Source organism: Cydia splendana, chromosome 9 (genome assembly GCF_910591565.1).
Source record: "Cydia splendana chromosome 9, ilCydSple1.2, whole genome shotgun sequence".
Taxonomy (NCBI): Eukaryota; Metazoa; Arthropoda; class Insecta; order Lepidoptera; family Tortricidae; genus Cydia; species Cydia splendana.
In genome coordinates, this window is record NC_085968.1 from 13,212,774 (window position 1) to 13,230,992 (window position 18,219).

Here is an 18,219-nt window from a genome sequence, read left to right on the forward strand (position 1 = left end):
GAGGGAGAGGGAGAGGGAGAGGGAGAGGGAGAGGGAGAGGGAGAGGGAGAGGGAGAGGGAGAGGGAGAGGGAGAGGGAGAGGGAGAGGGAGAGGGAGAGGGAGAGGGAGAGGGAGAGGGAGAGGGAGAGGGAGAGGGAGAGGGAGAGGGAGAGGGAGAGGGAGAGGGAGAGGGAGAGGGAGAGGGAGAGGGAGAGGGAGAGGGAGAGGGAGAGGGAGAGGGAGAGGGAGAGGGAGAGGGAGAGGGAGAGGGAGAGGGAGAGGGAGAGGGAGAGGGAGAGGGAGAGGGAGAGGGAGAGGGAGAGGGAGAGGGAGAGGGAGAGGGAGAGGGAGAGGGAGAGGGAGAGGGAGAGGGAGAGGGAGAGGGAGAGGGAGAGGGAGAGGGAGGAGAGGGAGAGGGAGAGGGAGAGGGAGAGGGAGAGGGAGAGGGAGAGGGAGAGGGAGAGGGAGAGGGAGAGGGAGAGGGAGAGGGAGAGGGAGAGGGAGAGGGAGAGGGAGAGGGAGAGGGAGAGGGAGAGGGAGAGGGAGAGGGAGAGGGAGAGGGAGAGGGAGAGGGAGAGGGAGAGGGAGAGGGAGAGGGAGAGGGAGAGGGAGAGGGAGAGGGAGAGGGAGAGGGAGAGGGAGAGGGAGAGGGAGAGGGAGAGGGAGAGGGACACAAAATAAAAACTTATACAGAGAAACATAAAAAAGAAAAAGTGCCACGAAATGGTCTCACCTCAGCATGTTGCTGGCGGCTGCTAGCAGATAGCTGATGCTGAACCCTGGCAGTACCTAGCGGAACTCAGGTTTGGTGCAACATAGGCACACGCTGTTTTGGACACCCGATTCGTCATGATGAGCACATGGTAGAGCATTACCCAAGATAGCTGATGCTGAACCCTGGTAGTACCTATTGGAACTCAGGTTTGGTGCAACATAGACAAACGCTGTTATGGTCATCTCTCGTCGCGTCAAACTGCTTTCAAGAAAATTTCATATTTTGCAGCAAATGGGCCGCTGCCGATCACCACTTCTCGAGTTGACTACGGATTTGCCGTGTAATAATTTTCTTGTACTTTGAACATTAATATATCCTGCTTATTAATCGAAAAATGAAATATGTACCTATACTTATGCGCCACGGCGACAATTATTCAAACTTGGATACGCGTGTGGAAATTTTGCAATTTGTTTGTTCACATGCGTTATGTCCAGGATACTTGTGTTAGTCTAAGAATAAAATAATTATCATTCAACGTTGTAGTTTTATTTTGTAACTTTTTCCTTATCCAGACTTTCTCGTCGCTCAGCGACAATATTTTTTCGAATTCCGTAGATTCATTTCCAATGTGCTCGATAGTCGTGTGAGGCACGAAATCTGTGAATTTTTTCTGTGCTTTCTGACTTCTATATTCTAGCTGACTCCAAATTTAGTGAACTCTTTTGCACGTCACGTACCTACACAAAATGAGTAACGTAAGAGACACTTCTGAAGATGCAAGTAATGCAAGTGTTCATTTGTTTTGGAGTCTGCTTACTGTCTGGTGAGCTGTACACAAATTTACCACTGACAAACAAAATTATTAAAGAATCTGGTGCTCCATTACGACACCCCGTGCTATAATAAGCACATTACGTAATTACGTCAAAAATTTAAAGGGCAAAAAAAGTAAAACGTTGTACGATACACGTGCGAGTAGGTAATTCGCAACTCGTGTCGATTTAAAACACTCTCTTTGGTCGTGTTTTAAAATTCGCCACTTCTTGCGAATTTCGCACTTGTATCGTACTAGGAAGCAGTTTTGTAACTTCGTACGTCTATAAAGTATAATATTAGATGACTATGATATAACCTACTAAGCTATGTGGCCAACAAGTCAAATTACCAGCATTCGCCCCTTTTAGATATTACGTAACATTTATCGACGTCTATTGTCAGTAATATTATAATATCAGGGCAGCAATAGGTATACTCACAGCAATCAGCATCGCTTACTGAGTACTCGCTTTAGGTAAACCAGTATAAGTTGACATCTGTGACATCAGAGATTCTTCTTCCTCGCGTTATCCCGGCATTTGCCACGGCTCATGGGAGCCTGGGGTCCGCTTGACAACCAATCCCAAGATTTGACGTAGGCACTAATTTTTACGAAAGCGACTGCCATCTGACCTTCCAACCTAGAGGGGAAACTAGGCCTTATTGGGATTAGTCCTGTTTCCTCACGTTTTCCTTCACCGAAAAGCAACTGGTAAATATTAAATGATATACATAAGTTCCGAAAAACTCATTGGTACCAGCCGGGGTTTGAACCCGCGACCTTCGGATTGCAAGTCGCACGCTCTTACCGGTAGGCCACCAGCGCTTCTGACATCAGAGATTATACTTACATTTACATTGGGTCGTCTAGGGAGTAGGTGGCTATTGAAAACTTTCATATTTAAGACGAAAGTAGAGGACCCGCGCAAAATCGCCTTTCCATACAAACGTAGTCTTCATTTTCCTCTCTGGATTTTAACATAATTGAAAATATTTTGAGACAGTTGGTTGTATATCAACCACAGCTATGCCCCTACGTTTGATTTTTTTCGAATTTTTGATTATTATAAAGTTAGGAAGCATTTAAAATTTTGTATGATATCTGTTTATCGCTCCTAATTTTTACAATATTTAATTAAAAATTCTAAAAAAGTCAATCGTAGGTAGTAGTCGTAGCTATGCCGCTATGGTATACGAGGACATCAAATTATGCAAAAATATTTTCTGTTATGTCAATATCCTGAGAGGAAAATGAGGACTACGTTTGTATGGAGAAGCGGCCGTCCCTTTTCCTCTTAATAATCGTCTATTGCATTCTTGTCGCTTAGGGTAACATTCCATTTCTGACCGCAGCTGCACTTCTGGTACTGAACGCGTCGCTGTTACTGTCAATTTCCATAGTAAAATTGACAGTAGTGCAGCTGCGGTTGGAAATGGACTGTCACCTTCAATTGCGAGCGTGATGACGTTGGAGATAAACATTCTTAGATTCTCGATGTTGCGGAAGCCATGAGGCAAATGATCGGTAAGCCGTGGATATAACAGTGCAGATCTAGCAACTTCAGATCAAAATAGTTGTTGAATAATCTGCCTTTACTTGTTTCAAAGCAAATGTACTTTGCACCTTCAATTTATCTTAACATTGTCATTGCCATAGCGTAACATATGTAATAGAGATCGTAATAAATTTAAATAGAAACCGACTACCTACTATGTATTCGATTAGCTAGTTTGAAGCAACCGGTTTAGTATAAGCTGGTATAAGTAACCCAGGAGAAGAAATATACTCTTAATGTACATAACAGGAAGGGCAGAAAGCCATAAAGCGGCGAGTTCAAATAGAGAGTTCTTGAGTCAGAAGTCAATAGGTTAGTCAACGAACTTGATTAGTCTGACCTGGGTCTTGGTTATTACTTACTTTTGACTTAATGACCTATGACCTCGCGACAGGGAGGAGAGCTTGCTTAGTGCGCTGTTATCTTGATAATTCTTGAGTTTTGTGATTCAGGAACCACATTTGTACTTCTTATCGTGCTTCTTACAATGCAACCTGTTCATATATTATGTAAATATTTATGAGCGTGAAATACACTCAAAGTAGAGTCAAATCAATAGAAAATCAGCAGTTTGTTCCAGGTGTTTCTTATACTTTTCACTTCTGCATGCACCGTTGGCTTTCATAACTAATTATATTTACTAAATACTACAATTATTTGTACAGGTAATTTCATAACGTGTAAAAGTTAAATTATTTCCATCAATTTTGTTGCACTTGTATTGAAAATCAAGATGCAAAGTTAAATATGCAGTGATTAGAATTCCTAATCTATTCACTGGTCACAGAAGGATCGCTCAGCTAATCTACATCGCCGTTACAATGCCATTCGAATTTCGAATTCAAGTTCAAATCTATATATTCGCGTTGCTGTTTCAAATACAGATAGAATAGCAAGCTGCAAAGCTAAATTGACCACTTTCTAAAGGACACCAATGGGTAACCGAGTGGGCCCTGATCGGGTTTCGTAAACTCACTCTAATAACTCATGTGATGTCGGCCACATTGCGACAATCTAGACTAGGCCAGCAAAAATGTATCCACGGTGTTAAATTGATCCTAAAGAAGGATTTAAGGTGACAAGTTAAAACTAAAACGAATTTACGAACCATAACACAAGTATATCTAATTAATTAGACCATTGGACACGTTTTCGATTTGTACTTAATATCATTTAAATGTAAGTAAGTAAATAAAAACAAGTTGTAGCTAATATTAGAGTAATGATCATTTTTAAGGAAACATTTGAATCACAGATTCGCTATGACCTTGTTTGCCTATAATTTTCTATTTTTGAAAACCAAATTGTACCTGATTAGCTGAAAATAGTACCCACAATCTTATTTGTTCCACCTAGTTCTTAGCGATTCGTTCAGGAAACATAAATAAAGTCTGGTATGGTATATTGAGTAGGTACCTATCTAATGGTTTGCCAATCGATTAAGACAGAGGTTCCCAAAGTTTTTTGTAGTGCGACTCCCTTGTAGGTACTTAAACTGCGCATATGTCTATAATCTAGAGAGGGAACAGTAGATTTGTATATCGATATCGGTTGACGATACCCCTGGAGCAACGCCACGTGCTTTAAGTGGCGTAGGTCACTTTAGTTAGGTACATAAGGTCACATTATCAGGACGTCACTTTTAATATAGGTCATTTTCTGGGAACGTCATATTTGGTTCGTCACTAATTAAGTAATTACATACTTACTGTGTTCGTTCCTTTCTGAGTAAGTCACTTATTTTAGCATAGTACGATTTAACCGTGTACCTATATCTTGCACGAACAGTGAACACCAGCAAGCAGGTTAGCTGTACGACATACGGTTGCTTTTATGTCCGACATGTATGGTGTTTTTAAGTGGACATTTATTACTCGTAAGGGAAATCCGAATCTACAGAGGATAAGACAAACTGTCTTAGAAACCCTTCTATAGTGCGGATTATTTAATAAAAACTATCAATGAAACCTATAACGAAATTGATCTTAACAAGATTTTTTGAACTTCTAAAACTACAAACTATAAAGGAAAAATCTGTTACTTGGAGGAGTTTTGGCCGAAGGGTGTCAAGTTCCGGCGGTTCCGCGGCCGGCTCCCTGACACTGCGGGGTTGCGTAATGCATCGCAGCCATAATGTGATTTTTAGTGTTTAGTTTTAAAATATATTTTTATAATATTATACCTTAAAAATAGCATACATATGTATGCTAGTTTTAAGGTATTTATGTATGGGCCACTAGTTGCCTGAAATAAAAATTTCATTCATTCTTTCATTAAAGTCCCAAGTGGCATGCATCCTGGTGCATCTATGCAGGTGTGTGGTGGGGCTTTATATTTATAAGCGAGCGGCGATCGGGCCCGCAGCCCGGTGTGCAGCTTTTAGCTAGTGCGGAGAGAACATGTGGGTAAGTGTCGCAATGCATGACCACGTAATTATCTTGATAATGATAATCTGTTTACTAATTTAAACTGCGGACATTTAAAAAAATAAGTATATGGGACGGATTTTTTAGCGACAATAAAGTTAATCCTGTTAATAAGTGTCCTCAGTTGTTGTGTCTTCAATTCAACATTGATGTTTTTTAGATTTAAGATGTCTAATGGTGAAAATAAACGTAATAAAATTATAGTTATAATTCTTTATATGATTGGCCAGTAATTATTATTTAAGTATATTACAAAATGCCATATTTTCAAGCAACTGCTATTGAAAATGCAAAACAGTAGCACTATTTTCAAATATGATCATAATTGCTGTCAGCCTAATCAGCAGTAACTTTGCTCATAAATCTGGAGGTCCTAAGTTCAAACCTCGCTAAGGGCATAGTTTATGAGTTTTGGATGTTTTAATAAATACAGGTGTTTTTTCTTGTGTTGCGTTTGGCTAAGTAGGTACCTACATTAAAGGAAACTAAATGTCAGGATCTGTTTTTTAATTACTTTTTTTAATGTTTCATACTAAATCTTTTTTTTTTTTTTAATTTATTGAACAATAAGCTAATTAAAGTACATTATTATTACAAGACCCATCGTGGGCAAACCCTTGAGGAGGTTTGTATGCCGATGGGGAGTTCGAGTTCGAGAAAATAACATGACAATATACATATCTATCTTATACTAATTAAGATTCTTAATATATGTAACTAAAGTCGTTAGATTGTAACAAGTGCGTCTTAATTACTTTTTTTCTATTTTTCCCGTTTACATATTTTACTCTAGTATCTTCTGGCAAATCATTTAATATTTTAGGCAATATATGTATATGTATACAATCTAGTGCCATAAATGTTCTTATATTTGGGTAAACAATATTTGTTTTGGCTCTGTAAACGTCTTAGTTTTGTACATCTTATATATTCTTTTAGTTTAGTAACATGGTGATATTCTTCAGTTAGTATGGCTAGTTTACATTTATTTTGAACTGGGAGTATATTACAGTATTTGAAAAGTTGTGCGTAGTCTGTTTCGTGTTTCTTTTTTATATGCTTAGGTACAATTGTCTTCAGTAGTCTTATCTGTAGGTTATATATTTTTTCTATATATGTTTTAAAGGTTCTACCATATGTACTTAGAGCGTAACCGATCACAGAGTCAGCCAGGGCTAAGTACAGCATACGCAAGGTTTTGTACGGTAATTTGTACCTTAGGGTTGACATTTTACTTAGAATTGCTCTTAATTTATCGCACACATAATTAATATGAGGTCCCCAGTTGAATCTATGGTCGATTATGAGCCCAAGATACATGTGTTCTGTGACTACTTCGATTTTATCACAGTTAGATCTTCCGCTCCATCTTCCGCTACTGTATAACCGGCTGTACAATTAACTCAAATAAACAAATGAAAATTATGACATGTTAATGTTACGTCGGACATCTTTAGTCCGAGATACTAGAGCGAGGCCCCACTAGCCATTTGCGAGCGAGTTGAAAGCGAGGCGAGCGCGCAGCGAGTTCGCCGCGAGCGCGCAACGATATCGCCGCGAGCACGCAACGACTACTCATAGGTGCAGAAAGTAACGGTATTTTAGACTTTGCGAGTAGGTAATCTAAGGCAAGTGTGCCCACTCGAAAATGCCTTATCAGATGAAAATTAATTAATTTTATTAATGTCATAAATATTGGAAGGTACTCGTGCTACTAGCGTGCGTGAGTGCCGGCTGGGCGGCGCCACAGTACGCATTGCCGGGCGCGGTGTACGCGCATGCCCCGCTCGTGCACGCTCCCATTGTGCACGCACCCGTAGTCCATGCTGAGCCTGTGGTGAGTCGCGTTAAGTACTTCAGCAGAGGGAATGCTGGCTGGGCCCCACAGTATGCGTTACCAGGCACGGTGTACGCGCATACCTCTCTCGTGTACGCTCCCGTTGTGCACTCGTCGTCCATGCCGAGCCTGTGGTGAGTCGCGTTAAGTACTTCAGCAGGGAGAATGCTGGCTGGGCCCCATAGTACGCGTTACCAGGCGCAGTGTCCGCGCACGCCGCGCTCGTGCACGCTTCCGTCGTGCACGCACCCGTCGTCCGTGCCGTGGTGAGTCGCGTTACTTTAGAGAGGGAGTTACTTTGGCTGGGCTCCGCAATACTCGTTGCTGTGCGCATTTTTGCACGGATCCGTGGTACAAAGCCGTGGTGAGACTGTATCATGTTAATGCAATAGCGTGACATGTATGCCTGCTGGACGCTACCTAGAGTTGTGCCGTTCTCCCTTTTTGTATGAGAAACGTTTTTAGTCGAAAATATTTAAGTTGAGCGACAGTACGTATCACGATGATCAGATGCTTAACCTCAGTAGACGCAGAGGCTAAGATGTAATTGTCTGTAGCTCTTTCTTTCCCAAATAATCAGAGTAATAAAGACTATTGTAAACTATTATTGTAGCCTATCCCGATACAGTATTTGACTGAGTCACGTTAGGTCCATTGCTCATGAAATTATTCGTTCTAAAATTTATTACAGTGTCTCATAGTGAGCATGGCATTGTTACTTGTATTGTATGTATACTACGCTTTACTAACATTGTTCTTTTTACAGGCTTATCCAAAGTACGCGTTTAACTACGGCGTAAAAGACCCGCACACCGGTGACATAAAGTCGCAACAAGAGGAGAGAGACGGCGATGTCGTTAAAGGTACTTTTCATCTTAATCCGAGAATGAGGAGCCTCTATGAAATATAGATGAAACTTTGTTGCTACGAGAACAAAGTGAGGATGAATATGGGGATGGACGATGGAACAAAATCGTGATACAAAGTTAATCTCAATGCGTTCATATTTGTCATGCTACTTCAGTGAACCTCAGTACTTTTTGTACGAACGTTTACGAGATACGATGGGAAAGCCTATTAGCGTCGAAATCGCTAAAATGGGTGTATCACTTATTTCCATATGAAATAAATTAAAGTTGAATTTACGTTTTATAACCTTTAAACAAGTATGCACACTTGTATTTAATATCTAAAAGTTTTGTATCATTGTTCTGCTATAGTAATTTTAATATTACAAAAGAGAGTTCATATTTTATAATTTCCTCGAACACATAGGTAGGCAACTATTCAACATCATTTTATCTTCAGGTAGCTACTCACTAGTGGAGCCTGACGGGTCGACGCGGACCGTGGCGTACTCGGCAGACGACCACAATGGATTCAATGCGGTTGTACACAAGACCGGACACGCCGTGCATCCCGCGGTCAGTATGCTATACTCATATCTTCAGCCAGCTACTCGCTAACGCATCCACGAAACGCACGCTTCGAGCTTACACCGTCGGCGCTGACACCTACCCTTATATTAATTAAAACCACAGATCACCTCAACTACAAGATGGAAAAACTCGCGGTCACCGCACATAAGTGCTCTCGTTTTAATTTAGTATGGCAGCTCCACTGCTTATATCACTTGCGTCTACGTTTACGCCCTGTATTCATATATATTTAAATTATCTGCAGATATTGGGCTCTAGGGATGAAGATGGGTTGTTGTAGTATAAAATCGTATAGGCTACTCCGCATTCTCACTTGGAAGTGAATCACAATCACATTCACGATATAATTCACACAACATAAACACGCGCATTTTTTTTAAACAGCTCCTTTTCAAAACTGAAATAAATGTCATATACTAAGAAAAAGTGACCAAGGCCTCTAGTGCCCCAGGCTGGAATCGAACCAGCGTCCTTTGCAATCGCGGCAGGTGCCTGTGCCATTCGGCCACCGGGCCACAGCGGCATAGGTCAATTTTTTCCAAGTATATGCACTTCTTACTGAAGGCTTATGGCGCCCCCTGGCCATCTCTAAGGACCTTCTAACTGGATCATCTCAGGTGATACCGAGTTAGCGAGAGAGATGGCGCTGCCAACCAGTACTATTAGAAGTATTTGAACAAATTAAATTATTTTTCAAAAAATATTTTAATTTGTTTTTATCAAGTAGAAACACTGCTATATAAATTATAAACTGAAATAAATGTCATATACTAAGAAAAAGTGACCAAGGCCAAGGATTTTTCTTAGTATATGACATTTATTTCAGTTTATAATTTATATAGTAGTGATATCTACTTGATAAATAGTTATTTGTACAACAAGAGATCAAAGTTTGATATTTCTTCGAGTGCTTATTTTGAGTCCCGTGCAAGCGAAAGATTCTATAATAGATTCACGAGCGTAGCGAGTGAATCTAATTTAGAATCTTGATCGTAGTAAGGGATTCAAAAGCGCACGAGATGTAAATAACTTTGATCTCGTGTAGTACACAAAATTTTTCACCCTAAGCAGTGAGAACATACCTCTATAGAATCCAAGTATATCGAACTTGTATTAGACCCCGCATGTTGAAATGACATTTGACTATAAAGGTAACATGAATGACATTTTGTCTCACTCAGTGAGCAAAATGCGATTTTGCTCACTGAGTGAGACAAAATGACTTAGTGAGCAAAATCGCATTTTGATCACTGTTTTTAAGAAGCAAAGTACCCTTGTTCGAGCTGCTGAGGTGAAAAACAAATTAAAATATTTTCTGAAAAATAATTTATATTTGTCCAAATACTTCTAATAGCTCCTTTTCAGTTTGTATTCGACTGCTAAAACTTACCATGATGATTGATGATAGAAGTTCATTAGCAAATTGAACTTGATATCTAAACTGTATTGTAGGTACAGTAGGTAGCGTAAATTGCGTGTGTCCCTCCTGCGAGTGAAATCAATCCAGTGTGTTCAAATTGTCTTATTATTTCCCAAGTAAACCATAGATATAATTCGTTTCGCCGCGACAGACTGGACAACTAGATAAGTCGTCAGGGGGCGCAACATTACACAAACTCGATTTCTCTGCAATCTGTGCTTGCGCAAGGCTAATGGCGCGTAGGCTTATAAGGAAACAGGTAGAACTTGGACAACATATTTCACCGAATTTCCTTGATAAGGAAAAGAATCTTGGGAATATGCATAGGCCAAGAGCCACATACCAACTTTAAAGATCGCATCTTAATTTGACAAGCGTCGGGGCGTCGTGCGTCTCATGCGCCCAGAATTAGATTTATGAGCAAGATGCAACTTCAAGTAGTGCCGACAAAAATACAATTCAAGTTGAGATTTATAAAGTTTGAATATGGCTGATGCTAAATACGCAACACGAACGCTAACATTTCCTCTGCCGCTGATGTACCTAGTCGTAGAAACACGCTTACCTACATGAAGTTTAAATCTAAAAATATTTACATATTTGTTGTTAGGTAGGTACGTCATAAATTTATATAAGTTTATATAGGTACCAATTTTGATTAGTTCTGTACGGATATGATGGTCGTTCTTGTCTACGTAACAGCGTGATAAAACGGTGTCCGTCACTTTCTATCACACGGTGTTAAAAAGTGAGTTATTTTATCACGTGGATAAAGATGGATATAGCCATCCATAATACGCCGGCTGGTAAAAATATTAATTTATCCTTGTATTTTGACTGCAACAACTTTTATTATTAATTTCAAATAAATATATTTCTCAGTAAAACCGTACCTATAAATGAGTACAATATGCTTCTAAATTGCAGTAAAAAACGGGGACAGGTGAAGCCGCTTGCAAAGATTTTCGGGGGATTATAATACAATAAATATTATTTAATCATCGTTTCCCTTTGTTTACCTATAAAATATTTCTCTCTGTGATCATTTATGGTTTATATTATTGTTTTTATTGCTCTAGCTCAGGACTGCACCTTAGCAATTGTTTGGACTGACAATCAAATTAAGTACTAATTTAATTATGTCTTTTAAAAATAAATGGGCCAAAATCACGTCGAATCGCGCTCAGTGAAAGCCTTTATATAAAACAAATAAATAAGACCGAAAAACGTAAAAAAATTGCCTTTCGCAGAATTCATCCCCTTCGTTAAAGAGGACAGTTTCAAGCATTATGTAAGTGTGAGTTTTCTGAATTCCTAAATAGCTCACATATTTTCAGTTAAAGTGTTTAGTAAATAATAACCAATGCTTTAATTTTAGCTCCGGGACAAAAAATGAGAAGGTTTTAAATTCGAGTGTATGTTTTGCTATTTCTGAACTCCGTTATTAACAAGCTTTTATTAGGTCGACCTGTATGTAACTATGTAATGGAATCTAAGGTAACTAATTTAACCATCTTCCAAGGATCGTAGCGTCATGAAAATTGGCAGCTGTATGTAGTTCTGATGACAATACAATAACAGACAGGAGGTGGCCATAGGAACTCTGTGATGAAACAACGCAACCTAATTGTGTTAGGGTTTTTTAGAATTGTCTCGATGAGTATTAGTTGTCTGTCGTAAGAAAAGTACAGTCAGCGATAAAAGCTTTTACCAAAAATGAAATTTATGCCAAAAACTTATTTATTATCCAATAAACTTAGCCTCAAATATTATAAGCACTTGTATTATTTATAAAAATGTCATGCGTTGATCGCTGAGCGCATAAAATGATTTTGACCGTAGAAGGCCATGAAATAATGGAAACAACAAATGAATTAGTGCAACCTGGCAATGAAAAAGAAAGTGCGTAATAATTGGCCAGTGACAGTCACGCTCGAGTACACAGTGATCTTGAACTGAATTGATACGCCCCATTACTAGATGTAGCTTTTGATACATCGTATCAAATTGAAATGAGGTTCCGTAAAATCAACCTTATTCTATGATCATGCAGTTAAAATTTCAAATTGACTAATGTGCTGAAAGATATTTTTAAAATTATCTTGGTAAACATTGCTACGCGTATAATTTTGTATTAAAAAAAAAGATGTATTTTGTTTTATTTACCTAATACTTAGTTTTTTATTTTTATTGTATGATGATAAACATTACTGTATCGGTTTTGGTTACGGTTTAGTTCGAAATTAAATAGTATAGGTATATTTACATTTCGCAGGTACTCTAATTTAATTTAATTCAGTCTAATAAGCAACTATATTGTGAGATAATAGGTTCGGTTGTCCTGTACGTAAGTTGAATTTCAATAGTATGTAAATCTACCTATATGTAGTTAATATTCCAGTATCTATTTATTTGTTCTACTTGTAGTAACCGAATTTCCTCTCTTTTACAGCCTATAGCAGTAGCTCCTCACTACGCTGCGCCCGCGCTCGCCATATCACCATACGGTTTACACTAACTTGACTACGAATGCTGCCGCTCGCTTTGACATAAAGTCGGAAAAAATATTAATTAAAGTACACATTACCGATTTTTTAGAGCGAGATAATTACCGGTAAAGTGTGCTGTAAACTTTTTTCCCCTTTTCAGGTGAGCTAGCATATACTCTATAGTGTAGGTGTACTTTTTGGTATTTAGACAATGAATTAAATATATTCATTAACTGTCAAGGTTATGACGATTTGGATAGATGCGTTGTTTAGTTTTGGATGGTTATATATTTAAAAATATATATGTGGGAGAAATGATGAAGTAGGACCTTATTTACGGTTAGTAAAACAAAAGACACAAAAAAGTTTCCGTTGTAGGATTAAAATAAGAGTTAATATATTCTTGGTACACGCAGGGTTATGTATACTTGATAAAGAAAACTAAAATATTGTTGTATTTTTTTATACTGCTTAAACATCTTTCAGTCAGATGTGCATGTGTATGATATTGTGACGTGTTTTAGGATTTGCTACTGTTTGTTACCAAGTAAATAACAGCATCTGGAGTACAATATATTAATGTGTTATTTTAAGGTTTAATATACGTAATGGTTGTTTAAATAGATAGTTAGTATTTATGAGCTGCATAAAGCATAACGATGTTTATTCAATATTCCTCAGTATCTTTATACGATTCGTTGCTTCTTCAAATATTTAGCCTATTGATCTCAGATACTATTTTGTCTATCTGATTTATATTTTCAGTTTAACGAACTCTTAATTTTTTGTATAAACATAAACTATTTTATAAATGTATATTTTTGAACTCGACGGCAGGTTATTTAATAAATTACTTTTTTATATTTGGAGTGTTATTATTAATAAGTATTACATTCTTTGTAGCATTATCGACGGTGATCGATATTTAAACCATATCCCGTTTTAATAAGGCAAAACTTGTTACGATATTATAATTAAGCTATTAATAATGTCTCTTGGTATAACACATTATTTAAACTGTATAATCAAGTGATAAAGATAAAATAATCCATCTTAGACTTAGACATATGCTTAGGCAGCATTTACATTAGGTAGGTAAAGCAACAGTTGGATATTGGATACTTTAATTGTTCGCAAGGTCAAAGTACAATTGAAAATGAGAATAAAATATTTCATTAAATTTATGTGTAAAAAACCTAATCCGTTCAAAAATACAAAAACATTCGAAGTTGGGTGAACCAACCTCGGTTAGGGTTAGCTGAAATTCCAACCCTTAAAATGAAACAAAATTCTAAAGAAAAACACCACAACGGTGACTAACGTTAACAACCCAAAATTAAAAGCCCATATAGACTGACCCAAACACGTACATATACATAAATAATGGCCTCCTGACAGCGTACGTTGAAAAGAAAAATTGTAGCAATATAAAACACTGGTGGTTCGCTGCGGGCCTTAATAGAAAACAAGATAAATACGCCCCGGCGGGGTCAAAGCACACATGACGAATGGCCTGATATTAAGTAGATTGCTGTTTTATCTGGCTAAGTACTGCGGCGTTGAATCAAAATGTGATACTGGCCAATATTTTGCCCAAAGGATCAGCATTGCCATCGTGCGGGGCAATGCGGCCAGCCTTCTGGGCACCATACCTACGGACTACGACTTAGGGCAAATTTTTTATTTATAAGTTTTCGTAGTGTTTTTATTATGTTGTAAAATATTATTAAATAAATATCATAGTGTCGCAAATGTGATACTAAATTATTATGTTTTGGTACAGCTCCGGATCCCATGGATATTGATCAAATTAATACCTTCATCGAAATTTCACGCTTCAAAATAAAGTTTGTCATCATTACTATATGTATTTCCCAACGGTATGGGTTCAGGCCTCCTCTCATAAATACGCGCGAATAGCCAATAATGCCTATAGCAGGTTGGTGACTTCACATTTTTTAATTTAATCAGTTAGGCAAATGAAGCCATAGGTATATAACATTAATCGATTTTATATTCAAACTACAATTAATAATATAAACATTAATATGGCTCTTAGTCATAGTTGTCGTAGCGAACTTACAAGAACGTAGTTCAAAAACCTCTTATTTCATATTTATGACTAGTTGTAACATTTCTAAATTGATGAGTTCCATAAACGATATTAAAGGATGACTCACGTTAGACCGGGCCATGTCCGGGCCGGAGCTTCCGGCGCATCTTTTTCTATGGAAAGCATCACGTGATCGCCTGTCATGTCATAGAAAAGTAATCGCCGGAAGCTCCGGCCCGGACACGGCCCGGTCTAACGTGAGTCATCCTTTAGGAACGGGTCTCTGGCAAGAACCGTTTATGGAGACACGTTATTTACGCGTTTCTAATCTTAAAAGGATTTACATAGCGCTCTGCGAAAGGATACAGGTAGGTAAAGGTACGAATGTTTGGCATATAATATGCCAGTTAACGTTTACCGATAGATTTAGCTAGAAAACTCGGTAACCGGTTTGATTTAGTTCAATGGGTTAATTTTAAACCAGAATTAGTTTGATCTTGTAGCGGTAAAATGCGAAAAATCAACGCAAGCATAGGCGAGCGTAATTTTGTAAGTTGATTATTACTTTGTAAGTTGTTGATTGTTTATTAGTAGTTATTCTAAACTAATCATTTGCCAGTAATTAATTAATTTTATTTAATGTACTTATCTCTTTTTATGCAAAAGAAAAAGGGTCAACAATCTTGACTTTTATTGAAAAACACTTTTGAAAATAAGTCACCACAAATATGCAACGATTATATAGCATATATGGGGCTGTCCATAAATTACGTCATCGATTTTTGACGATTTTCGACCCCCCCTCCTAAAATCATCCAAAAATCATGCTTCGAATGACCCTGTTTCCTCCTACGTCATGCTACCATCATCCGATGTCCAGACCCCCCCCCCCCCTTAATTTGAAATGACGTAATTTATGAATAGCCCCTATGATCATTTACATTATTTTGATTTCATACGTAATATTTACTATTTTTAATGCGTTTTTGTATTAAAAAAACATGTCAAGATTGTTGCTAATGCTAAAAATGCAATTTTCTAATGCTAAAAAACCGAGGTAGGTAAGTATAGTACTATATCTAGAGATTTGGAGTAGGTACTTATTAATTAAGACGTTTTTGAACAACTTTTCTAGGTACCTACGTATGTGGTGGATTAGAATAAAGAACAAATACGAAGTTATTTTATTTATTTAATCGCTAATAGGTATGTGTAAAATTGTGTCTAGACAATTTACAATTCTTTAAGTAGGAATAAAACTTATGCTGTCAAGTACTGCAACATTCTCCTCAACAATAAGTAAGTTAGCGGGCCATCTGATATGACAATTGATGATATGATAAAAGCATATCGCCTTTTGAGGAAGTCCGGGTCTGGGTTGATTTAGAGAAAATATAAAACTAGTTTTTGATTTGAAAGAAAACAATTTCAAGTTAAATTTAGTATTTTATAACAATATTTGTACCTACCTACATACTTTAAAGGCCAGTTTTACGTAGTCATACTACTACTTTATCACGTAAATCAGACGGTTCACGCCACAATGTAGACGAGAAAATGGTTTTTTTATTACAAGGTAGCTTAGTTTTGGACTAAATGTACATTTATTAAATAGTAAAAAAAATACAGTAGGTACAATATAACTCATGTACTCTTCAAACCCAGCACCGCACCACGCACCACCACTTGTGAACCAGAGGGTTTCTTCAACAAATAAATGCAGGATAAAACATATTTGTTGAACAATAAACACTAGTAACATACATTTACTTATTGTCTCTTCATGAAGTTCAGCAAGCTTCTACATTTACGAGCAATAAAAACGAGTCATTTAGTCTAGAAGTGTTCATAAAAAGTGCGTGAAGCTACAAATATACATATAACTCTTTTTTAGGCTGCTAAATTACAAAATACTGCTTAATTATACAAACGAGCAAAATAACACGCGGATTGTGCTAATGTTTAAATTCTAACACAATTACCGTCCGGCTAAACGCCTGTTATTTTTAAAGAGCCAATTCCCAGAGTTACAAATGAATGACTTAATTAAGATAGAAGTGTAAAATAAACAAATGCATTCACCAACAATATGTGTTATAGTCAAATTGCCTTTATGGCGGTTTTATTAGATTTAACAGTTACTTCATAAAAATGGTACTGTGGGCGTCAGCGGTCGTAAATGCCAAAAAAGAATATTCACGCCTTTTATCTAAAGTCAGAGATAAAACTGTGTATAAGTTCATTATATTCAACGTTTAAAAATGATGTTCATCGCAAATATAAGCGTTTTCAAATTTAGTAAGAAGTATAATACTTTAAACTCTCGCGTTTTGTACACATATTTAATTACACAAACGGGTCTACCGCGATATAATTTCATTGTTTTTACCTTTCTTGTCGGAATTAGAGGTAAAAACAATGAAATTATATCGCGGTAGACCCGTTTGTGTAATTAAATATTAGTAAGAAGTAATCAAAAGCTAATAAAATTAAGGAGTTATTGTGCCAACTCTCTGAGCTTGTACAATTGTACATTGTTAAGAATTTAATATTAACTCGCATTGTTACCTGCGGAAGACAGTTGTATTTATATGTGTGTTGTTGTATTTGATCATAGCAAATAATAAGTTAACTTAAGTTGCCGAAAACTTTAGTAACATGTACAGTTAGCATCAAAAGACACTACTCTATGAATCGGACATCATTACTATGCGTCAAAACTATCTATCATTCTCTGGTAGCTTAAAAAACAGATACCTTTTTCTCTTATATGTATATAAAAAAATAACTAATTGCAGTTACCTTTGAACGCGAATTGTCGAGATATACAGGATGGCCAAAAAATAAGGGCATTCCCGTTGCCAGGGAGGTTTTGGGATTATACTGAGCAACTTTTACTATGGGACCAACACCGAAATCGTAAAAGAAAAATTTGGCTGTTTCATACATTTTGGCTGGTCCATTTTCAATGGGGAGGTAAATTTTTTTTTTCGCGTTTTCGGGGTTGATCCCATAGTATTAAAGTTGCTCAGTTTAATCCTAAAACCTCCCTGGCAACGGGAATGCACTTTTATTTTGGCCACCCTGTATTTTATTCTAAAAAGTATTCGATACTTTTATGCGCATTGTTCCATACTATTGATGTTGACTGTACTGTATAGTAGAATACTAAAAAGAAGTGCAACCTGTATTTACTGAAAAATCGCAATAAAGATTAATTTAGGAATTAATATTTATTAACATGAAAAAATATGACGGTTTAACAAATTAATACTATATTTTTATATACTGTCCGAGGTGTCACTAACCTCCTACTATGATACAATTACCTCCAAAAGGCTGTTCCTTATCCTACTCTTGCTAATGGTATGACATCAGTGTAGCGGATATGGGCGAAATTGCCTTCACCCACAATGTTTACGAGAAACAAACGTTTTACTTTTAGGGTTCCGCGCTTGGGTAGAAAAATTAACAATTGCAGATAG

The 18,219-nt window shown here is 37.4% G+C and overlaps 1 protein-coding gene and 1 long non-coding RNA gene across 2 annotated transcripts in view; both read left to right on the forward strand.

Annotated features, from left to right (window-relative positions):
• The window catches only part of LOC134793711 (uncharacterized), a 102,803-nt gene that overhangs the window by 67,514 nt on the left and 17,070 nt on the right, over positions 1 to 18,219 (forward strand). The gene's annotated exons all lie outside the window — the stretch shown is intronic.
• LOC134793690 (cuticle protein 8-like) lies at positions 5,405 to 13,024 on the forward strand. Its single transcript, XM_063765342.1, has 5 exons — positions 5,405 to 5,475; positions 7,199 to 7,333; positions 8,100 to 8,196; positions 8,642 to 8,757; positions 12,645 to 13,024. The coding sequence occupies exons 1-5, from the start codon at positions 5,470 to 5,472 to the stop codon at positions 12,708 to 12,710; spliced, it is 420 nt and encodes a 139-aa protein (XP_063621412.1). The 5' UTR covers positions 5,405 to 5,469; the 3' UTR covers positions 12,711 to 13,024.

Coding starts and splice junctions, on each gene's coding strand:
- LOC134793690 (XM_063765342.1), top strand. Junction 8,197..8,641: donor AGACGGCGATGTCGTTAAAG/GTACTTTTCATC, acceptor TTTTATCTTCAG/GTAGCTACTCACTAGTGGAG. Junction 8,758..12,644: donor GACACGCCGTGCATCCCGCG/GTCAGTATGCTA, acceptor TCTCTTTTACAG/CCTATAGCAGTAGCTCCTCA.